The following is a 25,294-nucleotide window of genomic DNA, read 5'->3' on the forward strand; positions in this document are numbered from 1 at the left end:
AACTGAAACTTTCTATCCCAGACAACATCCTGGTGACTGTTTCTAAATCCGCTCCAGTGCAAGTATTGTCTTTCATATATTGTGACGACCAGAATGGCACACTTTATTCCAGCTGTTGGTCTTTACAACTTATTGTAAAGCACAACACCTTACACATATACTCAATGTCCTCACTAATGAGGGCTAAGATCCCACAAGCTTTCTTCACCTCCCTTTCAACCTGAATGTCCATTCCCTGTCCTACCTTCTAATGCACTCCAAAATACTTCTCCTCATTCTTGTCCATCTGGAGGAGTCACGTGATGGAGTAGTGGCCGGTCGGGAAAACCAGCCCTCTCCAGGAAAATAGGAAAAAAGTTACAAAAAAGCAAAGCATAACAAAAATAAAATATAAGAAACAGAAGATAAAGATACAGAGAAGAGAAAGAAGATGGCTTCCAAGAAGGAGAAAGTAAAAGCAACTGGAAAAAAAGTAGAAAAGTCACCGGAGAAGATAGAAGAAGGCCTTACCTGCACGAAGGAACAGGATGCTGTGGAGACAAGGAGCGCCCGACCCTCAAGGTCAATACCTGCCCTGCGGAGTCACGACCCACCAGCAGGTGCACTACAAAAATTTACTCTCGGAGTCAAACAAAAGTGCACAACTGCGCATGTATGAGGAGTCGCGCATGAGCAGTGCGCAATCAAAGGAGAAAGAGGAAACCGGTGGGAGGGGAGCTCAGCAGAGGAGTGGGCTGTCACAGAGCAAACAGCTGAGGGACGCCCGACACCAGGGCGCTCAGCTGGAGGACGAGGAAGCCAGCAGAAGAGGGAGCGATGAAATAGACAAGGGAGACAGACGGAAGGATGACCGACAAGAAGATCAACGTCAGGAAGCACAACAGACGAGCAGCCCAGGAGGGGAGGACCAGCAGCAAGAGACCCAGCAAGAAGAGGCCTGACAAAGAGATACAAGCAGCTCATCAGGAAAAACAGAAGAGACGCAGACACAAAAATGAGGGCTCAAAAAAAGAGAAGAAGAAGACATGAACACAGATACAGACACAGAAGAAGAGGAAGAAGAAGACCCAGATCTTCACAGAGAAGAGAAATAAAAGGTAAAACTGATGAACAGAATATAGATAAAGTATTTTTTGAAGAACAAATGAGATCACTAAAAGAATGGTTGTCATTAGAGTTTAATGCAATTAAAATGAAAATGAAAAGAACAGAAGATAAAATGCAAAGGTTAGAACTGGTAATGACAGAAATAGGGAAAAGAGTAGAGTGTGGAAGAGCGGGAAACGGCTGTAGAAATGGAAGTGAATGACTTAGAAAAATTGGAAGAAAGTGACAAAAAAATTAAACAGACACAAGAGTTGTTATCTCAAAAAATTGATATGTTGGAAAATTATAGTAGGCGAAACAACATAAAAATAGTGGGCCTGAAGGAGGTTGAAGAAGGCGCAGGCATGAAGGAATTTATAAAAGGATGGGTCCCGAAGGTCCTGGAAATGACAGAAATGCAGGAAGAAATGGAAATAGAAAGGGCACACAGAGCATTAGCTCCAAAACCACAGGCACATCAAAAACCAAGATCCATCTTAGAAAAATTTTTGAGCTACACAACAAGAGAAAATATACTGGAACGGGCAAGGAATAAAGTTAGAGAAGATAATAAACCATTGGAATACAAGGGTCATAAAATATTTTTTTACCCAGACATAAGTTTTAAACTCATAAAGAGGAGGAAGGAGTTTAATGCAGCGAAATCGACTTTACGGAAAAAAGGTTACAAATTCATATTAAAACATCCAGCCGTGATTAAAATATTTATATCCGGGGAGCAAAACAGACTGTTCTCGGATCCAGAGAAAGCGCAAGAATTCGCAGAACATTTGCAGGACACGAGAAGAGATGAAGAGATGTAACAAGATTGAAGAATGGCAATAAAGTATATATAAAGATGTAAAAATAATGTATTTGTAAAGAACTAAAGAGGGAAAAGAGAAGGGAAGGAAGGGAGTAAGGGGGGGGAGAGAGAGAGAGCTTTGTTATATGTGTTTTTAAAAAAAAAAGACTTTCTGGCAAGGGCTGGGTAGAGGGGGAATAACCGTCACTAAAAAATCAGTTGATGCTGTGAACATGTTTGCAATCCAAATGAAAAGGGGAGTTGTGGTTGCCCTGCAAGGGATATGGAGCAACTCAGAGAGGGGGGGAACTTTTGGGGTTAAGGTATTAGTGGATGTGGAAACTGCAGGGATACTTTGTTTTAAATACATTAAGTGTAATAAGAGAAAACTAAGAGATGAAAATGGGAAAAAGGGGGATGGAAAAAGAGGTGTACGCAAGATATAAGATGGCCATGTTGAACTATATGACTATAAACATTAATGGAATACATAACCAAATTAAAAGGAAGAGGCTATTAAATTTATTGAAGAAGGAAAAATAGATATAGCATTTGTGCAGGAAATGCAGCTAACTGAAGCGGAACATAAAAAATTAAAGAGAGACTGGGTAGGACACGTAACGGCAGCATCCTATAATTCAAAAGCTAGAGGTGTAGCCATACTAGTTAACAAAAATGTACCAATCAAATTATAGGAGGAAATAATAGATCCGGCAGGGAGGTATGCAATGATAAAGTGTCAGATATACTCAGAATTTTGGAATTTGCTCAATATATATGCTCCTAATGAGGAGGATCAAAAGTTTATGCAGGATATTTTTTTGAAGATTGCAGACACACAAGGAAATATATTGATAGGAGGGGATTTTAACCTTAATTTGGACCCAATGTTGAATAAAACTGGACAAAAGACATAAAAAGAATAAAGTAACCAACTTTATGGTTTAATCGATGCAGGAAATGAAACTTATGGATATATGGAGGAGGCGACATCCAAGAGAGAAGGAATTTTCATATTATTCGAGTAGGCACAAAACTTACTCAAGGATTGATATGGTTTTGTTGTCAGCCCATATTCAAGGGAGAGTCAGGAAAACTGAGTATAAAGCTAGACTACTATCAGATCATTCACTCCTGTTATTAGCAATAGAACTGGAGGACATCCCACCAAGAACATATAGATGGAGGTTAAACACCATGCTACTTAAAAGACAGGAATTTAGGGAGTTTATTGAACGTCAAATTAAAACATATTTTGAAATAAACGCAGGATCAGTGAAAGACAAATTTATATTATGGGACGCAATGAAATCCTTCATTAGAGGGCAGATAATAAGTTACGAGATTAAGATGAAAAAGGATTACAATCGCGAAATAGAGCAGTTGGAAAGGGAGATAGTACAGAAAAGGAATTAGTAAAAAGGGATGATGTAATGAAATTGAGAAAATTAGCAGACAAAAAAATAAAATACGAAACATTACAAACGTACAAGGTGGAGAAGAACATAATGAAAACAAAGCAAAAGTATTATGAACTGGGAGAAAAAAAACACATAAACTATTAGCCTGGCAATTTAAAACAGAACAAGCTAAAAGAACGATACTGGCATCAAGGAAAAAGAACAAACAAATTACATATAATCCAACAGAGATTTATGAAAATATTAAGGAATTTTATGAACAATTGTATCAAACTGAGAATGAGGGGAAAGTAGATAAAATGGAGGAATTTTTAGCTAAATTTGAATTGCTGAAATTGCAAGAAAGGAACAAAACAAACTAATAAAACCATTTGAAATAGAGGAAATACAGGATATATTAAAAAAGCTGCCGAACAATAAAACACCAGGAGAGGATGGATTTCCAATAGAATTCTATAAAACATTTAAAGAGTTATTAATTCCTCCTCTCCTGGAAGTAATGAACCAGATAGAAAAAACACAAAACTTGCCAGATTCACGTAAGACAGCAATAATTACAGTAATACCAAAGACAGGGAAGGATCCATTAACTCCAGCATCATATAGACCAATATCTCTACTTAACTCAGACTATAAGATAATAGCAAAATTATTAGCAAACAGATTGGCCGATTGTGTACCTAAAATAGTAAAACAAGATCAAACTGGATTTATTAAGAAAAGACGAACAGCGGACAATGTCTGCAAACTTATTAATCTAATCCACACAGTTCAAGGAAATAAGAAATCAACAGTAGTTGTTGCTTTAGATGCAGAACAAGATTTTGACAGAGTAGAGTGGAATTACTTATTTAAAGTATTACAGAAGTTCAATCTACCAGAAAAATATATAAATTGGATTAAAGCATTATATAATGGACCGTTGGTGAAGGTAACAGTAAATGGATATGTATCGAGTCACTTTAAATTAAGTAGGTAAACTAGACAGGGATGTCCACTATCCCCCTCATTGTTCGCCTTAGGAATAGAACCTTTGGCAGAACTGATAAGAATAGAACATAAAATAAAAGGGATAAAAATAAAGGAGAAGGAGTATAAAATCAGCTTATTTGCAGATGACATCATAATATACCTAACAGAACCAGAGGTATCAGTAAAAGAATTACATAAGAAATTGAAGGAATATGGAGAAATATCGGGGTACAAGATCAACACAAACAAAATTGAAGTGATGCCAATGAATAATGCGGATTATACAGAATTTTAAAAAGAATCACCATTTAAATGGCAAGAACAAGCAATCCAATACCTAGGTATCAGGTTAGATAATAACTTAAGCCACTTGTACAAACTAAATTATCAGCCACTAATAAAGAAGTTGTAGGAAGACTTAGAACATTGGAAAGAATTACCACTAACGTTGCTAGGGAGGGTAAACTGCATTAAAATGAACGTGTCCCCAAGGATACAATACTTATTTCAAACATTACCAATTCCCTTAACAGAAAAATTCTTTAAGGAACTAAAGAGAATAATAATGAAATTCTTGTGGAAAGGAAGGAATCCAAGGGTAGCGTTAGATAAATTAGCAGAGAGTTATAATCAAGGTGATTTGCAGTTGCCAAATTTTAGAAATTATTATAGAGCCGCACAATTAAGGTATTTATCAGATTTTTACCAGACAAGGGAAAAACCAGACTTGTCTAAGATATAACTAGATAAAATAGGGGAAAAGGTAACAGAACATATACTTTATAAGAGGGATGAAAAGCTGATGCAATATAAAAACTCACCAGTACTGCATCATTTACTTAATACATGGAAGAAGATCCACTTAGAAAGGAAAAAAAACGAATTATCAAATACCAAAATTACTATTGGCGCAAAATTCGCTAATCCCTTTTACAATAGACAACCTTTCCTTTAGAGAATGGGAGAGAAAAGGAATCAAAAGAATAGAAAATTGTTTTTTGGGAAATAATTTATTAACATTTGAACAGTTGAAGTACAAATATGGAATAACTCATGGTACAATGTTGGCATATCATCAACTGAAAGCTTATTTAAAGGATAAATTGGAAAACAGCTTGAAATTACCTGAAGGAAGCAGCTTTGAATACGTGATTACAGACACAATGATAATTAAAAGATTCATAACCAACATGTACATCAAGCTGCAAGATAAGGAAAATAAAATAAACTATAAACCTAAGCAGAAGTGGGAAAAGGATCTAAATATAAAGATAAAAAATGAAGTATGGGAAAAGTTATGTTCTGGAACTATGAAGAATACAGTAAACACAAGGTTACACATGATACAGTATAATTGGTTACACAGGGTATATATCACTCCTCAAAAATAAAAAAAATGGGATTCAACATTATCGGATAGATGTTTTCACTGTAAGAAGGAAATGGGAACAACACTACATGCAATTTGGGCATGTACGAAAGTAAATACATTTTGGGAAGAATTGAATCAGATACTAAATAAAATCACAAAAAAAAATACACCAAATAAACCAGAGATATTTCTTTTAAGTAACATAAGAAATAGAGAATTAGGCCTCAAATTGAATAAAGTGCAAAAAAAATTAATTGAGATAGCCTTTGCGATAGCAAATATGTATAATGTCAACTTGGTAAATGGAAGAGAGCATGAGTATACAGCAATGGTACATGGAAATGAATAAATGTATTCCATTGGAAAAAATAACATATAATTTAAAAAAATAAAGTTACAATGTTTGAACAAATTTGGGAACCACACATGGAACATATCAGAGAGAGCTTGCCTACGACCTCCATCCCCTAAAATGAGAATGAAAATGAATAGAAGACAAAACGACTAGATTTAGTTTGTAATAAATAGGTGACACATTTTTCTTGTTTATTTTCCTTTGTGTGAAGATATTGTTTTATGGTTTTATTGTATTGTAAATGTTGAATTTTTATGGGTTTTGGAGGGGGGTGGATAGAGGGGAGGGAGGGAGGGAAAGGGGAAAAAAAGGGGAGAAAAGACCACTGTGTACATATTTGTACATATTTTGGTTGATATGGATCATAGAGTGAAAATAAAAAAATATATAAAAAAAAAATACTTGTCCATCTGTAATTACTCTGCCCAGTTTATCAATATTATTCTGTAGCCTGACTACTCTTCTATCAAATGCACCATTTCATCTCATCAGCTGCAAATGTACTAATCATATATCCTACATGATGTCCAAGTCATTTATTGTTGTGTCTGCCACTTCCCCTGATCTGTTTCTCACACTGAATTACTACCTCCCCTCGTCTCGAGACAAGTAGTTCTGCCAACTGCAGCCTCCTTCTTTATCCTCTATTCTTTTCTGAAATTCATTCCAGTGCTCCTTTATTTTTGTGATGTGGCTATGACTAGGAACACTGAGAAGGTGATAACCACACTCCTGTTTTTTGCTGCAGTTTGCAGACATTCCAAATCGTTTGAGTAGTTTACAAGACTACTTAAGATAGCTGTGTATTTTTAGAGGCCACAATGATGTTTTAATTCTCTCCCTAAGGAACAGCAGTGAACCAATTAGGTTTTTGCAAAATTCCAGCAGTTTTATCTTTAAATTCTCTGGATTATAGTTAATAACATGACCACCATGCTAATACTATCTTATTAAATCGAATCCTCTGTCATTTTAAAAACCTATCCCTTTGAACTTCAGATCTTGTTTAATCCTCATTGTCTCCTGTGTTCTTTGTTGTGCAAATAATTGAACAGCATTGTTCCATTCATTGTAGTTTCTGGAAGTAACATATTAATCCATGACATGGTTCAATAAATTTCAAAGTTGCTGCCATCATATTTTAATTGAACATGGTCCCTAACAAGGGCAACAGTATGTTTACTAAATCCGATAACTGCAAATTGCACAGCCTAACAAAATGTTTTAATCTCGACCTGTGTCCTTGAAAAGTTGGGTGGTTGAATTTTTCCAGTCTGAGTACATTACTAGTGCCAGAGGATGTAGGCCTAATAAATTGGCTGAGTCAAGGTTTCAGTGGCCTCCAGTTGCATGTAGGGAGTTTAACTATCTCAAATTGAGCCTCAGATTGCTTGTGCAAATTGTGGTGTTTTGCAGATCATTATGGATTAATCTGACACAGAAATTTGCTTTAATTTCAAATAGTCATTTAACTCCCAAGTTGTCCATTTAAAAGAAAATTGCCATGTTTTACTGCTGCATGTACCATAGTTACCCCATTCCAAATTATGGAATCTTTTGACACCCGTGTTGCTGTATTGTCGCATTTTTTTTTGTGCTTAATTCCTTCAAAATTAATGGGTGGAAGTATAGGCATTCTTTAGTTGCAATAAGCCTTCCCTCAACACTACATGTTCTGTACTGTTGGCTTTATATTTACAACACTTGGATCTTGTCATGTGTCTGTGTGTGCTTTGCAGTTAAATGACCCATTTGAGGCTGGTATTTAATTATTCTTCATATTTTGAAACCCATTTGAAGTTGTTTATTTTCTTTGTGTAGACCAGCATTTCTTCCTGATCCTAATGATGGCAGCCTTTATACACTGGGAGGGAAAAACAATGAAGGACTCACCGTAAGTTAACACTTTCTTCATCCTCTGATTCTGTGTTTGTTCGAATTAAAAATGTTTCTATAGAGTGTAATTGTCTCTTTGAATCCCTGTAACAATGATATACCATGAACCCTTTATTAGCTTTTTACATAGCAAAGTGAGTGATAGAAAATTGGATACTTTTTGTTTCATGTGACCAACATTGCCTTAGCCTATTAGATATAGCTCTCATATATAGTTAATAATGTTCCGAGATTGTACTTTCTCTGAGCTGAACCAGGAAGGTGGGATGATACTTCATAAACCAGCAAAATGCATTGAACTGTGAGGTTCATGGTTGATATTCCAATTTTAGCATGAGTGTGATCTGCTGCCTGGTTTCATTGGATTTTTTTTCTATGATTTATTTCCTTTTGTTTTGACACTTTTGAACACTGCATCTTTACTGAAATTTCTCTTCCACAGAAACTCCCTTTCACAATTCCAGAATTGGTCCAGGCATCACCTTGCCGAAGTTCTGATGGTATTCTGTACATGGGTGAGTGAGCTACCAGTGGTCTGTAACATTCTATCTATCAAATGTAACTCTCCCTATCCACATTGTAATTAGTTAAAGCCTGCGGCTATCTTGAATAGAAAGAAGCATTTCCCTTGTGAAATCTTCCAACAATCTTTGTTTTGCTGGAAGAACAGTGTTTGATATTTGCTAAAGGTTTCTTAGTAACTTCAGCTGAGTTTAAATGCAATTGAATTCAGTTTGATTCCTACTGATTGAGAAAAGAACTTGATGACGACATTACTGGAGCTGCTGCAACAACAGTGCTGGTGCAAACCCAAGAGTGGAGACACAATGCTACTCTATTGGGTTCAACCGCTCGGTCCTAATGCCGGTGGCTCCATACAGGCTTTAAGTGGCCTGTTAAAGGAGCCAACAGTTTGTAAGTAAAATCTTGCAAATGTGTGGATTGTACCCAAGATGATGGCGTCTGTACTCGGCAGCAGCCACAAGGGGTTGTGGACTCCAGGCGAGCAGCAGATTGGTGCAGGGCACCAGAAACTGGGAAAACAACACCCTTTGAGAGGGAGAAACAGAGGAGGTGAACCTATAAAACGGTGATCACGGCAGTGGACCGGTGAGGGCTCAGTACCTGAAGGACCCTACAGGAGGGTGACTACGGCAGCAGACCGGCAAGGGCCTCAGAGACTGAGGGACCAGCACAGGCTGCTAAGGCACTGGCTCATTGGAAATGGGTATCGGAGCCAGGATTAGAGTGGGTGCTGAAGGTAAGAAGGGCTCCAGAGGGGCCTCATGCACTGAAGACTTCCTAATCGTGTTGGAGTTTGGATCTGCAGCTCAGATTGCTGATGAATCAAACAGGACCTCTGTGCAGCTGCAGGAGGGCTGGAGATGAATCTGTCGGGACTTTATTTTGCTTCCCTTTCTCTCGTACTGTAAGGGGCGCTTGGCAATGCTAATAATACATTTTTAATGTATTATGATGTGACAATAAAAGAAACCTTGAACCTTGCTTAATGGTGTTGCTCTTTAACGTGCATCAACACATTGTGTATTTGTCCTCTCTTAGCTGGGAAAGTTGGAGCCACACTTGTGTTTAGGAGTAGAAGAGAGGTCATTTGTGATGGGCATGAAACAGGGTCAACATCTTTGACAGCAGATTTGGGATCCATCCTGGAGATGGATGGGGCAACACTGTAGTAGAGGCTACACCAATTGTTGACACTGATGCATTGCGATGGATGACTATAAACTACCATTTGGAAGTTGGCTTTATTCTACCTGTGCAGAGAACTGACATTCGAAGAGACTGGTAGAATAGAAAAGTCAAAACCAAGAAGGGAAGATAGGTGCCACTTCATAACTGTGAGGGATAAAATACTTGCTTTATCAGTGAGTTGTATACTGCTCCAAAAATGCCCATGTATCATGTTTGCAGAAGTTAACTAGTGTTTGTTTGCCTGGTTGCCATCAATTAGTCATTGAGGTTATCGAGATATCTGGCTTTCAAACTCTTCTAGTCCAGTTGCACTGTATTTGTAGAAAGTACTTGACAAGAGATGGCTTGGATAATGACTGTTAAATAGATAAACATGTAATTAGACCAGGTACAGTAAGTTCTTTATAAACTCATTAAAGTGATTTATAGATGTTAAGATTGTGTTCAAAACCAGACTGGGAGTCGTATTTCTGCTGAACATGCAAACTGAACTAGATCTTAAATGTCGTGGTTTGCTGTCGGTGTTTTTAATGAATAAATAAGTTGGTGAGGAATACCTTTTGTACTCAGTACCATTCCATAAATAATCATTTCTGTTTTAGCAGGATTGGTTGAAAGTGCCCTCTCATCTTGTGACTTGCCTGAAATTGGAAAAATGGAAAGAGTTAGTAGAATCATGAGGTCACCATTTGTTATACCTTGTCCTTTTAGATCAGTGGTTTTCAAACTTTTTCTTTCCATTCACATACTACCTTAAGTAATCCCTATGCCATAGGTGCTCAGTAAGGGATTACTTAAGGTGGTAAGTGAGTGGGGGTGGGGGGTGGGAAAAAGAGGTTGAGAACCACTGCTCTTGACCCAATTGTTTCTGAAATATTTACTTGAGAATAATTGCCTTTGGCCCATTTCCTTTGGAGTTCTGAAACCGTGCACATAACGAGTCAATTAGGGACGATGAAAACAAGGGTTTTCAAACGTTTTCTTTCCACTCACGTAGCACTTGAAGTAATCCCTTACTAATCACAGATTACTTCAAGTGCTACGTGAGTGGAAAGAAAACGTTTGAAAATGCACGGTTTTAGATGAATCTCACTTTCCAGCACAGTTCCCAATCCTGCACATGGGTTCATTTCAAGGGCTGTGAGTTTCAGACTACTCTACTGTAATCTCTTCTACTGTAATCACTTCTGCTGTAATCTCTTCTGCTGTAATCTCTTTCTCAATTTATATCTAATTCTTCTACCAAATAATAAATCTATTCCCCTAGATATTGACCTCTCTGCTCAGGACCATAGGCCTTGAAGTTTCTCCTAACTTTATTCACTTTGTTCTAAAGAACACAAATCCAGTATGGTTTGGCTCTACATACAACTGTAATTCTCCAACACTAGCATTTAGTCTCTTTTGCAATATTTAGTCCAATCATATTCTTTAATTATATCCTCTTTGTAGTATAGTTAACAGATTTATACATGTGGCTTTGGATGTAGTCAAACTAATACAGGTCAAGTATGACCTCTCTACCAGGCCAAATGACTTCTTAACAACTTTATTTACTGCCCTGATACTTTCAGGGATTTAAGCCCAGATCAAATTTATTGTCAGAGTACATACATGACATCATCTACAACCCTGAGATTTCTTTTTACTGCAGGCGAAGCAGAATCACCACTTGTAAGTAGTGCAAAACAAAAACTGTCCTCAATTTACACATGTAAAGAAATAAAGAAATATAAATAAACTGTGCAATTCAGAGAAGAAAAGAAATCAATAAACTGCACAAGAGTCCTTAAATGAATCCCTGATTGAGCTTGTCGTTGAGGAGTCCAATGATGGGAGAGTTAGCAGCTGTTCCTGAATCTGATGATGTGAGTCTTGTGGCACCTATACCTCTTTCCTAATGGCAGCAGCGAGAAAAGAGAGTATGCTGGGTGGTGTGGATCCTTGATGATTGCTGCTGCTCTCTGGGGCTGGGACATTATCTACCATCAGATTCCTCAGCAATGAACTTAATCAGGGACTCATTTAAGGACTCTCACACTTTGGGTTTTTTTTCTTCTCTGTATTGCACTGTCAGTTTCTTTACATTTCTTTATTTGTTTACATATGTTATGTACAGTTTTAGTTTTGCTCTACCATTGAGAGGTACTTCTGCCTCGCCCACAGGAAAAAGAATCTCCGGGTTGCATGTGATGTCATGTATGTAAACTGTGGGCTGAAGGGCCTATATGGTGCCGTTATGTTCTATTATTGAAACCTTTCTGCAGCTCAGAGCTTCCTTCCTCACCACCAATCACACTTGCAGTGTGGGTATTGTCAAGCTTCAAGATGTACACCATGAAATGTGAAGACCCAAGTGCTGACCCCAGAGCCCATCATGACTGAGGAAATTTTTATTGAAACTTCTTGCTTTCCCTTGAATCCAATGGGCTTTCACTTTCTTGATCAATCTGCGATATGGAGCTTGGCCAATACTGACTTGCGTCCTCGAATACCACAGGGGGCAGTGCACACATTGCAGCTGTCTCACAGGTCAGTGGCCCAGGGCTGATTGCAACTTTCTGTGCTGAGGGTGTGTAGTTCTGTTTCTTCTGTGACCACATGTGTGTTCCTTCCACATCCCAAAAACCTGTGGGTCTTTGGGTTAATTAGATACTGTAAATCATTCCTGGTACTTGTGGATAGAAGTGAATCCAATGGGGTGTAGATTGGAAACCATGGGAGAAAATGTTACTGGGAAGCGAGTAGGTAAATGGGAATGCTCTGAAAGGTGGCATGGGCTTGAGGGGCCAAATGGCCTCATTTATTGTATGGAAAGTATAGGGAGAGTGTATAGATTTTCCACTCACACTGTCATTCAATATGACTTTTTAAAAAAAATTGTTGGTCAGGAAAAATTTCCATTAACAAATCTGTGCTGACTGTCCTTGTTTAATTATTTCCTATAAATACTGAAACAAGACATGAAAGACCTCAACAATGAAGACGCTGTTTACATCTGGTACCGCACGGATGGCAGTCTCTTCAATCTGAGGCGCCTGCAAGCTCACACCAAGACACAAGAGAAACTTGTCCGTGAACTACTCTTTGCAGACGATGCCGCTTTAGTTGCCCATTCAGAGCCAGGTCTTCAGCGCTTGACGTCCTGTTTTGCGGAAGCTGCCAAAATGTTCGGCCTGGAAGTCAGCCTGAAGAAAACTGAGGTCCTCCATCAGCCAGCTCCCCACCATGACTACCAGCCCCCCCACATCTCCATCGGGCACACAAAACTCAAAACGGTCAACCAGTTTACCTATCTCGGCTGCACCATTTCATCAGATGCAAGGATCGACAACGAAATAGACAACAGACTCGCCAAGGCAAATAGCGCCTTTGGAAGACTACACAAAAGAGTCTGGAAAAACAACCACCTGAAGAAACACACAAAGATCAGCGTGTACAGAGCCGTTATCATACCCACGCTCCTGTTCGGCTCCGAATCATGGGTTCTCTACCGGCATCACCTACGGCTCCTAGAACGCTTCCATCAGCGCTGTCCCCGCTCCATCCTCAACATTCATTGGAGTGACTTCATCACCAACATCGAAGTACTTGAGCTGGCAGAGTCCACAAGCATCGAATCCACGCTGCTGAAGACCAAACTGCGCTGGGTGGGTCACATCTCCAGAATGGAGGACCATCGCCTTCCCAAGATCGTGTTATATGGCGAGCTCTCCACTGGCCACCAAGACAGAGGTGCACCAAATAAGAGGTACAAGGACTGTTTAAAGAAATCTCTTGGTGCCTGCCACATTGACCACTGCCAGTGGGCTGATATCGCCTCCAACCGTGCATCTTGGCGCCTCACAGTTCGGTGGGCAGCAACCTCCTTTGAAGAAAACCGCGGAGCCCACCTCACTGACAAAAGACAAAGGAGGAAGAACCCAACACTCAACCCCAACCAACCAATTTTCCCTTGCAACCGCTGCAACCGTGCCTGCCTGTCCCGCATCGGACTTGTCAGTCACCAACGAGCCTGCAGCAGACGTGGACATACCCCTCCATAAATCTTCGTCCACGAAGCCAAGCCAAAGAAGAAAAAAATACTGATGCATGCAACCCTTCAAACTGGTAGATCCCTACTTACGATAGGGTTCAATTCTGCGACTCACATTGTAAAGCGAAATTATCATAAGTTGGGGTCTAGCTGTACAGGTATTTTACCTGCGCTTCTCCTGGAGGGAGCCTCCCAGCAGCAACAGGCACATCGGCCTCCCGGCATGCTATGGTGGGATTCATTCAGGAGCTTGATGGCTGTGGGGAAGAAACTGTCTTTAAGGCTTTCACACTCTTGAGCCTTCTTTCTGAAGGGGGTGGGGGGGGGCTGGAAGGGAGATGTCTAGGGTATGATGGATCCTTTAGTACATTGGCTGCCTTTCAATACGAGACAGAACTCTAGTAACATCATCTAGTCCAGATAAACTGCATTCCGGCTGACATCACCGGTCCTGCAGGGAGCCTGTGATTGTGCCTGGTAATTAGGGGCAGTGGCATCACTTCACAACCTAACTTGTGATTTGGAACGCATGCACAGATTGCCATCGTGCTCTCTCCTTCTTCAATCTCTCTCTCCCTCCCCAGCGATGGCAATCTGCGCATGTTTTCCAAATCACCTTTTTTTTTTAAAAAAGGAACACCGAAATGATGATGTTTCAGTGGGGTGGTAGTGCTGGGAAGTGATCTGCATGCGCTGATTAGACAGAAGCATTTCCTTCAGAGAAGAAAAAGCAACCACGTTGATACAGGTAGACCCCAACTTTACCTATATTCAAAACGGATTCTGATCGTCGTAATTTGGAAATATCGTAAGTCCGAGCATAGTAAGTTGGCATCTATCTGTACTGATGTTAGACTGACTACCCTGTAATTATTTGGTCTTTCTTTTTCTCCCATTTTAACCAATGGTTCCACATCAGCAACCTCCCAATTCTCCGATGCCATATCTATACCCAAAGAGTATTGAAAAATTGGTGTCGGGGCCTCCGCTGTATGCTCATTTGTGCATTTAAGAACTCAGAATGAAGTTTATCTGGACTAGATGATGTTACTCGAGTTCTCTATGGAGTTGAAAGGCAGCCAATATACTGAAGGATCCATCACACCCTAGATATCTCCCTTCTCCACCACCCCCCCACCCCCATCAGGAAGAAGGCTCAAGCATGTGAAAAGCTTAAAGACAGTTTATTCCCCATAGCCATCAAGCTCCTGAATGAACTTCACCACAGCTCTCTTATTTATACTGCCCTTGCTTGGAGCTCATTAATCTTTCTTTTCATTGAAAGAGTGTACACTGTAAACTGTGCTCTTTACAGAGTTGTATGAATGTTTGAGCTAACTTGCTCACAGAGGAACCCTCTCAATGTACTAGGTGTAATGTGACAAATAAATTTAAAACTAAACCAAAGATCCTTGCAATGACTCATGAAAAGGAGGTTGGCGATTTCCAAAGAAGCTGGAATTATTGTTTTATTTTGTGTCCTCAGGAAAGAAGCAGGATATCTGGTATGTTGTGGACCCGATGACTGGTATAAAGCAGCAGACTTTAACAGCATCTTTTGCAGAGAGCATGTGTCCGTCAACACCTCTGCTGTATCTGGGACGTACAGGTAAAATCTTGTTGGCATCTTGTTTTTCTGAATGTTTTCTGGCGACCAGTGACTGAAGGTAAATTATAAGCATGGATTCAGACGATGCTAGTCTCCTGGAGGAACTCAGCAGGCCAAACAGCATCAGCTGGAGAAAGAGAGTGGTCAATGCTTCAATCTGAAGCCCTTCATCGAATTTCAATAAATGGCATTGCCTCAAAATGTCGGCCATTCTTTTTCTCTGACTGTTGCTGCTCAACCCACTGAGTTACTCGGGCAGATTTTAGTGTAGCTTCAGTTCCAGCATCTGCAGTCTCCTGTGTGTCGCCACATAATTACAACACAGAGTGTATTCAGACCCTGAAATCATTTTCCATTGTCTGTGAGTGTTTATTTTATTACTTGCTCTTATCACTGTTGGAATAAAATGATTTGATAAGATTAAATTTGGCAAAGTTCTAACTTCTTTCCCTCAAGTGAAGCTGGGCAAGTAATGCATGTCCTGTAATTTTTGCTGTTAGCATTTTTTTCTGTAAAAACTCAATGCTGGAGAAACTCAGCAAGTTAAATTGTATACTTTATATAACAAAGATAAAGAGATACAGTACAACTCTAATTATACGAATAAATTTTAAAATTTTGGATAAATGAGGATATCCAAAACAAATCAGAAATCTTAATTTATCCAAAATTTTTTCAGAGCTGAACTGACCTCACAGGTTGGAAAGAAATTCACTCAACATGAAATTAGACTGATGATTGTCCTTGTTTCAGGTAACTCCCTCCCCTTTCTCGCTCCATTTCTTCTTTACTTTCTATTGACTTTTTTCTCCAACTTTCCCTCTCAAACTGCATGCCACTGTCTCCCAGCTGCAAGCGGTCGAAAGAATCCCCTCTCCCGGCATCATCAAGAAGAGCAGCCTCCCAGGCAGCAGTGGGACCTCAGGCTCAGTGGCGTTCCCTCCCTCCCTCCTCGGCAACTTGAACCCTCCCCTCTGCCTACTACCGCACCTGCACACCCGACTCCCAGAGGATTTGGAGTCGGAACTCCGGTGTTGGAAGCTTCATTTACCAGAGAGACAGGAGCCCACTGACTCGCCAGTGAGTGTTCCACCGGCCCGGAAAGCCTCCCTGAGGATCAGCGGCAGCACTAGGTTCGTGTCAGGGATCGGCCACGGTTGGGAGGTCTCGGTGATTGGCAGAGGACAATGTTTTTGTTTTTGGTGAGAAATAAACATTATTTTAATGCTTGAAAAGCCTTCCCTTGTTGTTTAAACATTGATACAAGTGATTTTCTGCTTCCACCGGACTGTTTTTAAAAAAGACCAGTTCTCCAAAAAAATCGTTGATTCCACATAATCCAGGTCCCGATCATTTTGGATAATCGGAGTTATACTATACATAACCAACATTTCAGGCTTGAGCCCTTCATTGAGGTATGGAAAAATATTGGTAGGTGTGCAAATAAAAGGTAAGGGGAGGTTAGGGGGAGGGGCACTGTCCCAAAGACAGGAGGCAATAAGTGGATAAGGGAGAGAGAGCCAGCAGCAAGCAGAGGGAGGAGGGATGGCCCTGTGAATGGGGAGGGAAGAGAGTGGAGAGCAAAGGTAAAGAAGAGAGAATGGAGAGTAGGTTAGCAGAAACCGGAGAAGTGATGTTAATGCTATCCAGTTGGAGAGTGCCGATGGAATATCAAGTGTACGCCTGCGGACATTTTTCAATGCTTTGATGAAGGGCTCAAGCCTGAAACTTTGGTTTTGTATCTTTGTCATAGAAAGTCCATTGTTTGACCTGCTGAGTTTCTCCAGCATTGTGTTTTTACTTCAACCGCGGTGTATGCTCGTTGTTTTCTGTTGGGTTAATCGCAAATCAGCATTAAACAAAGCACAGCCTGATCGTTGGTGCCAACAAAGCTACTTTAGATAAATCAACCGTGAGTGGCATGGTTAGTGTACCGGTTAGTGCAACGCTATTACAGCGCCAGCGACAAGGATTCAAATCCTGGTCTGTCTGTAGGTTCTCCCTGTATCTGCATGGGTTTCCTCCGTGGGTTGTAGGTTAATTGGGGTAAGAGCGCTACAGCACAATACAGGCCTTTGGCCCTCGATGTTATATATTCCGAACTATATATTCCTCCCGAAAAAAAAACTTAAGCTCTTCCTACCTTGTAATTCTCTATTTTTCTTTTATCCGTGTCTAAACCCCCCCTATTGTTTCTGCCTCCACCACAACCCTGGCAAGGCATTGTAGGCTCCCATAAGAGATCCAGGACAAGAGGCCACAATTTCAGGATAAAAGGACGTCAACTTAAAACAGAAATGCGAAGAAATTTCTTTAGCCGGAGGATCGTGAGTCTGTGGAACTTGTTGTCGCAGGCAGCAGTGGTCGTTGGGTGTATTTAAGACAGAAATTGGCTGGTATCAAAGGTTACAGGGTGAAGACCGGGGAGTGGGGCTGATCGATAAAAAATCGGCTCATGATTAAATGGCAGAGTAGACCGGATGGGCTGATTGGTCTACTTATGCTCTTGTATCTTATGAACTTTCTGTGTAATTTTAAAAAATAAACACACCCCTGATGTCTTCCTTACTTTCCTCCCTCGGTTGTGGGCCTGTTACCATGCCGTATGTCTAATTTTTGTTTAAATTAAAATTGCAGATACTAGAAATATGAGGAAAAATAAATTGATAATACAGAAGGTCAGGAAGCAGCTGTAGAGAGAGAAGCAGCTGAACCTGAAACATTAAATGTTTCCCTCTAAAGATACTGTCTGACCTGAGTGTTTCCATCATTTTCTGTTTTTATTTAAGCTACTTTAAATTCGGTTACTCTTAAATGTTTAACTACATGTGTTTGGTTAATCTTGGGAGTATCAGAGAAAATTGTTTTGGGTGAGGATTTCTCACTGATTTTTCAGCATAATGTGAACTAATCCAGGTCATAGCGCATTTACCAAGGCTGTCCTCAAGTTGCTAGTCATCTCCACAGAACGAGAAGTATTATCTTCATATTTTGTGATGCCTTACTCCCCACCCCCCCCACCCACCCTTTTTCCTTCATTGTATCAGGAGGAACAGATCCATCTGGGATAAATCGAATGTACTGTATTTAATGGCATATAAGACCCCTTTCTTCCCCCAAATTGGCTCAAAAATATCCCCCGGGTCTTGTATCCAAAGTTAAAATTTCTTTACCATGTCACGGCTCCTGTTCGCTGGCTGCAGTTTACCAGAAGACCCTGTACACAACAGGCACTGGGAGCTGAACATTGCTAGGAAGAAATGGCGGCCTGACCCAGCCTGGTTGCAGAGAGCCGGTTGCTATGCCGAGCTCTCCACTGGCCACCGTGACAGAGGTGCACCAAAGAAAAGGTACAAGGACTGCCTAAAGAAATCTCTTGGTGCCTGCCACATTGACCACCGCCAGTGGGCTGATAACGCCTCAAACCGTGCATCTTGGCGCCTCACAGTTTGGCGGGCAGCAGCCTCCTTTGAAGAAGACCGCAGAGCCCACCTCACTGACAAAAGGCAAAGGAGGAAAAACCCAACACCCAACCCCAACCAACCAATTTTCCCTTGCAACCGCTGCAATCGTGTCTGCCTGTCCCGCATCGGACTGGTCAGCCACAAACGAGCCTGCAGCTGACGTGGACTTTTTACCCCCTCCATAAATCTTCGTCCGCGAAGCCAAGCCAAAGAGAAGAACTCCCCACCCCCCCCACCCACCCTTTTTCCTTAATTGTATCAGGAGGAACAGATCCATCTGGGATAAATCGAATGTACTGTATTTAATGGCATATAAGACCCCTTTCTTCCCCCAAATTGGCTCAAAAATATCCCCCGGGTCTTGTATCCAAAGTTAAAATTTCTTTACCATGTCACGGCTCCTGTTCGCTGGCTGCAGTTTACCAGAAGACCCTGTACACAACAGGCACTGGGAGCTGAACATTGCTAGGAAGAAATGGCGGCCTGACCCAGCCTGGTTGCAGAGAGCCGGTTGCTATGCCAGGTGGTGTGCGCCAGGTCCAGCAGTGTGTATAGCGCTGCTTTGGTAGAGAGGTAAGGAGCCGTGGGTGGCCAAAGAAAGTGGTCGCTGCAAGGGTGCAGATAGAGTGTGGTGTTTGTTGCTTGGAGAGACCTCGTGGGTGAAAACTACAATTCTGATCTGTTGTGTGAAATTAAACTATTTTGAAGTGTTTTACAGTGGCTTGTGCAGGTGGGTCAAGGAATTGAGAGAGATTAACCCGTAATTACCATAAATGCACTAAAAAAAAATTCTTAATATTCCCTGTTGAAATGGGGGTGGTGGGGAGTCTTATATGCCCGTGGGTCTTGTATGCCATCAAATACGGTATGTCATAGATGACAAGTAATCCTGGCCAGAAGTAGCGGGGGATTGGGGGGGGTGACCATCTGACACCTGATGTCAAAAAGACATTAAATAGACAAATCCCAGACCACAACTTCAAGCCTGATTTTGTTGACCTGGTATCAATTTTGAGTTCAGGCAGAGGGACACTTGAAATTGCAAATTTGTATGAAAGGAGAAAATCAGAGGAAATTAGCAACTTTTATTTGTTTAGTGTTTTATATTTTCATATTTTGGGGTGTTGGATCCCTATAAAATGTCAGCATTCAATGTCCATTGGTAATTGCCCTTGAGAAGGTTGGTGTGAGCCATGACCTTAAACCATTGCAGTTCTTCTGTTGAAATTGTCACTTTACTGTTAGGGAGGGAGTTCTAGGATTTGGACCCAGTGACAACAAAAGAGCAAAAACATACTTGCAAGTCAGGATGGTGTGTCCTAGAGGTCAAGCACGAGATAGTGGAATTTCTGTGTACTTGCTGCCCTTGTTCTTTGTGGTGGTAGAGACCATGGGTTTGGAGATGTGATGGAACTGTCCAATGTATGCTGGAGGTGGAAGAATTGGGTGGCTTTGTCCAGGATGGTTATGAGTGCAGCAATCTGGGTAAAACTTGCAATCTTCTGAAGGAAAATGCATGAAACTGCAGTTGCTGTTCTGTGAAAGGAGAACACAAAAGCTGGAAGAACTGCCAGTCAGACTGTGGAAAGAGAAATTGTCTTCACTGCATTTATGGGTCTGAACTTGAGATTCCTGCAGCCAACCATTTTAACACTTCCCCACCACCCCCCACCCTCCCCCCAACAATTCCTGGAACCACAGAACACTACAGCACAGAAACAGTTCCGCCCATCTAGTCTGTGCCAAACTATGTTTCCATCCAATCCCTTCAACCTGCACCTGACCATTACTCTCCCCACTCCTCCCATCCATGTACCTATGCAAATTTCTTTTAAATGTTGACATTGAACTTGTATCTACACCTCTGCTGGCAGCTTATTCTACACTCTCACCACATTCTAAGTCCCTCTAATGTTCCCCCTAAACATTTCCTCTTTCAACCTTGACCTGTGTCATTGTTCTTGTCTCACCCACCCAAAGCCTGCTTGCGTACACCTTGTCTCTGCTCGTCATAATTTTCAATTTCCAGTTTATTATCATCAGATTCTACAAATATAACCCACCAAACATCCTATGAAACGACGTTCTCCAGTCCTCGGTGCAAAATCATGCAATCACACGTCCAGGCATGACACACACAGACAAACGCTATATATATATATATATATATATATATATAAATATATATCTTTGGCTTGGCTTCGCGGACGAAGATTTATGGAGGGGGTAAAAAGTCCACGTCAGCTGCAGGCTCGTTTGTGGCTGACAAGTCCGATGCGGGACATATATATATATATATATATACGTGTTTGTGTGTGTGTGTATATATATATAAATGAAACCATACCAAACTTTGATGCAGCCACCCAGCTGTACACCCAGGTGTACTTTGATGTGTTCTGTCATCAGGCGCTCAAAGCATTTCATAATGGTGAAGGTTGGTGGTATGGACTGGTGGTGATTGAGGCCTGTCACTGTCATCCTCTTTGATAGCAGGATGATGGTAGCTGCCTTGAAACCCGTGGGGACAATGGATTGCTGCAGTTTCAAGTTGAAGATGTCCATAAGGATTTCTGTTAGTTGGTCTGTGCAGTCTTTCAGTACCCTCTATCAAATCTACCCTCATTCTCCTATGCTCAAGGAAATAAATTCTTAACCTATTCAACCTTTCCCTATAGCTCAGCACTTTGAGTCCTAGCAACATCCTTGTAAGTTTTCTCAGCACTCTTTCAATCTTATCGATATCTTTCTTGTAAGTAGGTAACTAAAAGTGTACTCATTGCTCCAAATTTGACCTGATCAAGTTCAATAATATGTCTATCCTTAGTCTTGTCCATTGTCAGGGTGAGGCCAAACGTAAACTTGAGGAACAACACATTATATTCCTCCTGGACTCTTTGGCTTGGCTTCGCGGACGAAAATTTATGGAGGGGTAATGTCCACGTCAGCTGCAGGCTCGTTTGTGGCTGACAAGTCCGATGTGGGACAGGCAGACACGGCTGCAGCGGCCGCAAGGGAAAACCGGTTGGTTGGGGTTGGGTGCTGGGCCCCTCCTCCCCTGTCTTTTGTCAGTGAGGCAACCTTAAACCTAACAGCATGAGCATTGACTTATCTAATTTTAGTTAACTCCCCATCTGATTCTACTCTTTCCATGTCTTATTTACCTATTCCTTTATTTTTTTCTCCTCTCTCTAACTTATCTCCTGCCACCCACCCTCCTAGAGGTACTTTCCCTCTACCTGTCTCTGAGCCTCTTACACCTTCTGTGTTATGTTCTATAACTTGGAGAAGACATTTCTTCATACATGGTGAATATTTGGAGTTCTCTCCCCAAAAAAGCTAAGGAAGTTTGTTCACCCAATATATTCAAGGCAGATCAGTCGATTTCTTGGGTATAAAGGGAATCAAATGATATGGGATTTGTGCAGGAAATTGTTACTGAGATAAAAGACCAGCCATGCTGACTCACTTTTCAAATATTGCGCAAGGTTTAGAGCTTTTTTGGTCCATCTGTGTGTCAAGTGAATGACTTGCGCCCTCCAGTGGCTAACGTCTGCAACTGCAAAGTTCCATGAACAGGAATTTGCCAAGAGTCTACAGAATCTCAGACTGGGGCACTAGAGAGTGCAAGTTGGATAGTTCCACTATTTGGCTGATTCGGGGAAGAGGAAAGTAAGTAGGATTCCTATTTCTAATAAAAACAAATAGAAATGATGAAGGAACTCAGGAGGTTTCGCAGTGTCCATAGGAGGTAAAGATATATTACTGATATTTTCGAGCCTGAACCCTTCTTCAAGGTATAAGCAAAGAACAGGAAGGATTCAGAATAAAGACTGAAAATGGGAGGGGGAGGAAACCAGACCAACAAAATTGGATATGATGAGAGAAAAAGTGAGAATTGATTTTGGCTTCTTATTTCTAATGCTGCTGGGAAATAAAGCCCTGTGTGGCCAGGATGATTGCCAGCTGTGAGGTGACTAGATCACAGACCATATACCCAGAGTGGAATAAGGGATAAAACCTCATTAGATCTCCCATGGGACAGGTGCTAAAGGTAAGATGCAACTAATGGTGCTGAGGAATCAGTGTTAGTCCAGTGAGAAGGAAAATGATGTGCCTGGAAAAGAAAGATGTTGTATTTAATAGAGAATGTCATCAAGTGAGAATGCTGAGAAAATGAGATACATTGATAAACATCTTAATCTGAACATGACCCTTGTTCATTTGGATGGAGGAAGTGTTATATTTAATGGAGAATGTCATCAAGTGAGAATGCTGAGAAAATGAAATACATTGATAAACATCTTAATCTGAACATGACCCTTGTTCATTTGGATGGAGGAAGTGTATCAGTGAAGTCATCCACAACCTAGATATCGATATTTAGGCAAGTGCATGGATGGATTAAATGCAGGCAACTGGGATTAGCTTGAGTAAGTAATTTGACCGGCATGGATCGGTCTTTTCTGTGCTATACAACTCCATGAGTCTCTCGTTTAGTTTAATGTCTAACAACTGCCTGCTCTGGGTCGCACCAACCTCCTTTTTGAGGTCAGTTTTCTTTTGTTCCTGTGTAAAAGCTGTTACACACTGACACACAATTCTATTTTTCAGAATACACCATCACTATGTATGACACCAAGAACCGGGAGCTGCGATGGAATGCCACCTACTTCGATTACTCTGCCACCCTACCGGATGAAGATCCTGAATACAGTAAGAGTGGTTTCAGTTGTGTTGTTCCAGCACCTCTGAACTGTGAATCACTGGTGCTTTTGAAAGTTTTTTACAGCGGACTGTTTACTTGTGGCAATTCTGTTCTATGGTTTGACATGGTGGTGGTTTTGAGGTTTTTAGTTTGTTTGACATTGGCCAATTAACATGACCAATGCTGCATTTATTGTCCATCAATGAAGTCACTGTATGGGATTGGACTGGAAGTGCAGGTGGTGGGTCACCTTCTTTGGGGGATGTTACTCATCTTGTTGGGTTTTATGACAAGCATAAGATTTGTTATTTTTCTGATGCCAGCCAGTGATCACCAGACTTATCTTCTATTTCACACTTTACCATTCTGGGATCTGTACATTCCTGTCAGTTGCCTGTCCAGTGTTGGAACTGGAGGCAGCAACAGGTTGTGTTGCCAATTGACATCGTGGACATGCCTGAAGTTTCAGTAATTCTTACTTTGGGAAATGTCTCGCTTGATAACGCCACACAGCATCCTTCCCTCATCTGGAGAAGCAACACCTTGTATACACAAGATTTATTAGCTAGCATGTATTTACTGTCTCTTAATTTAATTAATTTAATTTTATAGTTTTTCTTTACAAGTACCTGTTTGGCTGCAGCCAGTAAGAATTTCAGTCCATATGTACACTGTACAGTGTGTACAAGAATAAACTCAGTATCATGACCATCTCCAACCAGATGGCATCAATATTGACCTCCAATTTCCAGTAGCTCTCTTCTCTACTCTTTTTCACGCACCACCCCCCCCCCCCCCCAACCCGCTCTCCCCTAGCCTTCACAGATTTTCCTTCGGCTTCTTGACTTCTCCAGTTTCTGTTAGCCTACTCTCCCTTCTCTTTCCCTTTGTCTTCTTCCTCCAGCTCTCCACCCCCTTCCTTCTCCATTCACAGAGCCATCCCTCCTCCCTCTACTTGTCAGTATTCCATCCCACCCTTATCCTGCCTTTGGAACTGTGTTCTTCCCCCTTCCCCTCCACCCCTACTATTTTGTTTGGATATCTGCCTTCATTTTTTTCATACCTTAATGCCCGAAACTTTGGTTATGTATCTTTATCTTTGCTACATAAAGTACACTGCCTGATGCCTGCAGACTTTCAAGTTTTACTACACTTTCCTCCTTTCAGCTTCCCAGCCACTAACCTTCCTTTCTCCTATCAGAAAGCAGCTCTCTCAGCCTTCTGATCCCTCCCACATGATCTCTTTGCTCCTTTCTTTTCATCTCCACCCCCTTCTTATTTGCGTTTGCCCAATCTTTGGCATTCCTGATGAACGTCGACTACCTATTTCTTTCTATGGATGTTTCGTGACCTGCTGAGTTCCTCCAGCATTTTTCTGTATTGTTCCTTCCCTCAGTATCGGCGCTGATGCAGCATTGCTCAGTACTTCCTAAAGTGGAATAGAAGGTGAAGGGTGGAGTCAGGGTTTTTGGCTGGGGCCCAGAATAGTTCAGTAACACTGCTCATCTATCAGATGCCTATCAATCTTTGGTACAAACCTGCTCACTGGCAATTTGCTCAAAATTAGCAAACCCAGCACAAAATATGAGTGAAGTTTGTGGTATATTGTGCTAGTTTGAGAAATTTGACTGCAACACCCCAGACTCCTAATCTTGTCACATAAGGTTCTGTTAATTGGCTAGTTTGGCTGTCTTGGAGAAAGTTTTGGCAATTGAGCCATATAAAAGACTCTTGAGCAGGCACGTGGATGCAAGAAAAGTAGAGGGTTAATAGGTATGGGAAGGGGAAGATTGAGTAGGTTTGTATAAGTCAGCACAACATCATATGATGAAGAGCCTGTACTGTCCTATAATGTTC

At 41.0% G+C, this 25,294-nt stretch overlaps 1 protein-coding gene across 2 annotated transcripts in view; it reads left to right on the plus strand.

Annotated features, from left to right (window-relative positions):
- Positions 1-25,294, plus strand: part of ern1 (endoplasmic reticulum to nucleus signaling 1) — a 98,084-nt gene that overhangs the window by 32,421 nt on the left and 40,369 nt on the right. For both annotated transcript variants that reach the window (XM_069929808.1, XM_069929809.1), the window contains exons 4-7: positions 7,833-7,905; positions 8,350-8,422; positions 15,143-15,265; positions 23,344-23,445. In XM_069929808.1, the coding sequence (XP_069785909.1) occupies positions 7,833-7,905; positions 8,350-8,422; positions 15,143-15,265; positions 23,344-23,445 (371 nt within the window). The remainder of the gene's footprint in view (positions 1-7,832; positions 7,906-8,349; positions 8,423-15,142; positions 15,266-23,343; positions 23,446-25,294) is intronic.

Source organism: Narcine bancroftii, chromosome 3 (assembly GCF_036971445.1).
Source record: "Narcine bancroftii isolate sNarBan1 chromosome 3, sNarBan1.hap1, whole genome shotgun sequence".
NCBI lineage: Eukaryota > Metazoa > Chordata > Chondrichthyes > Torpediniformes > Narcinidae > Narcine > Narcine bancroftii.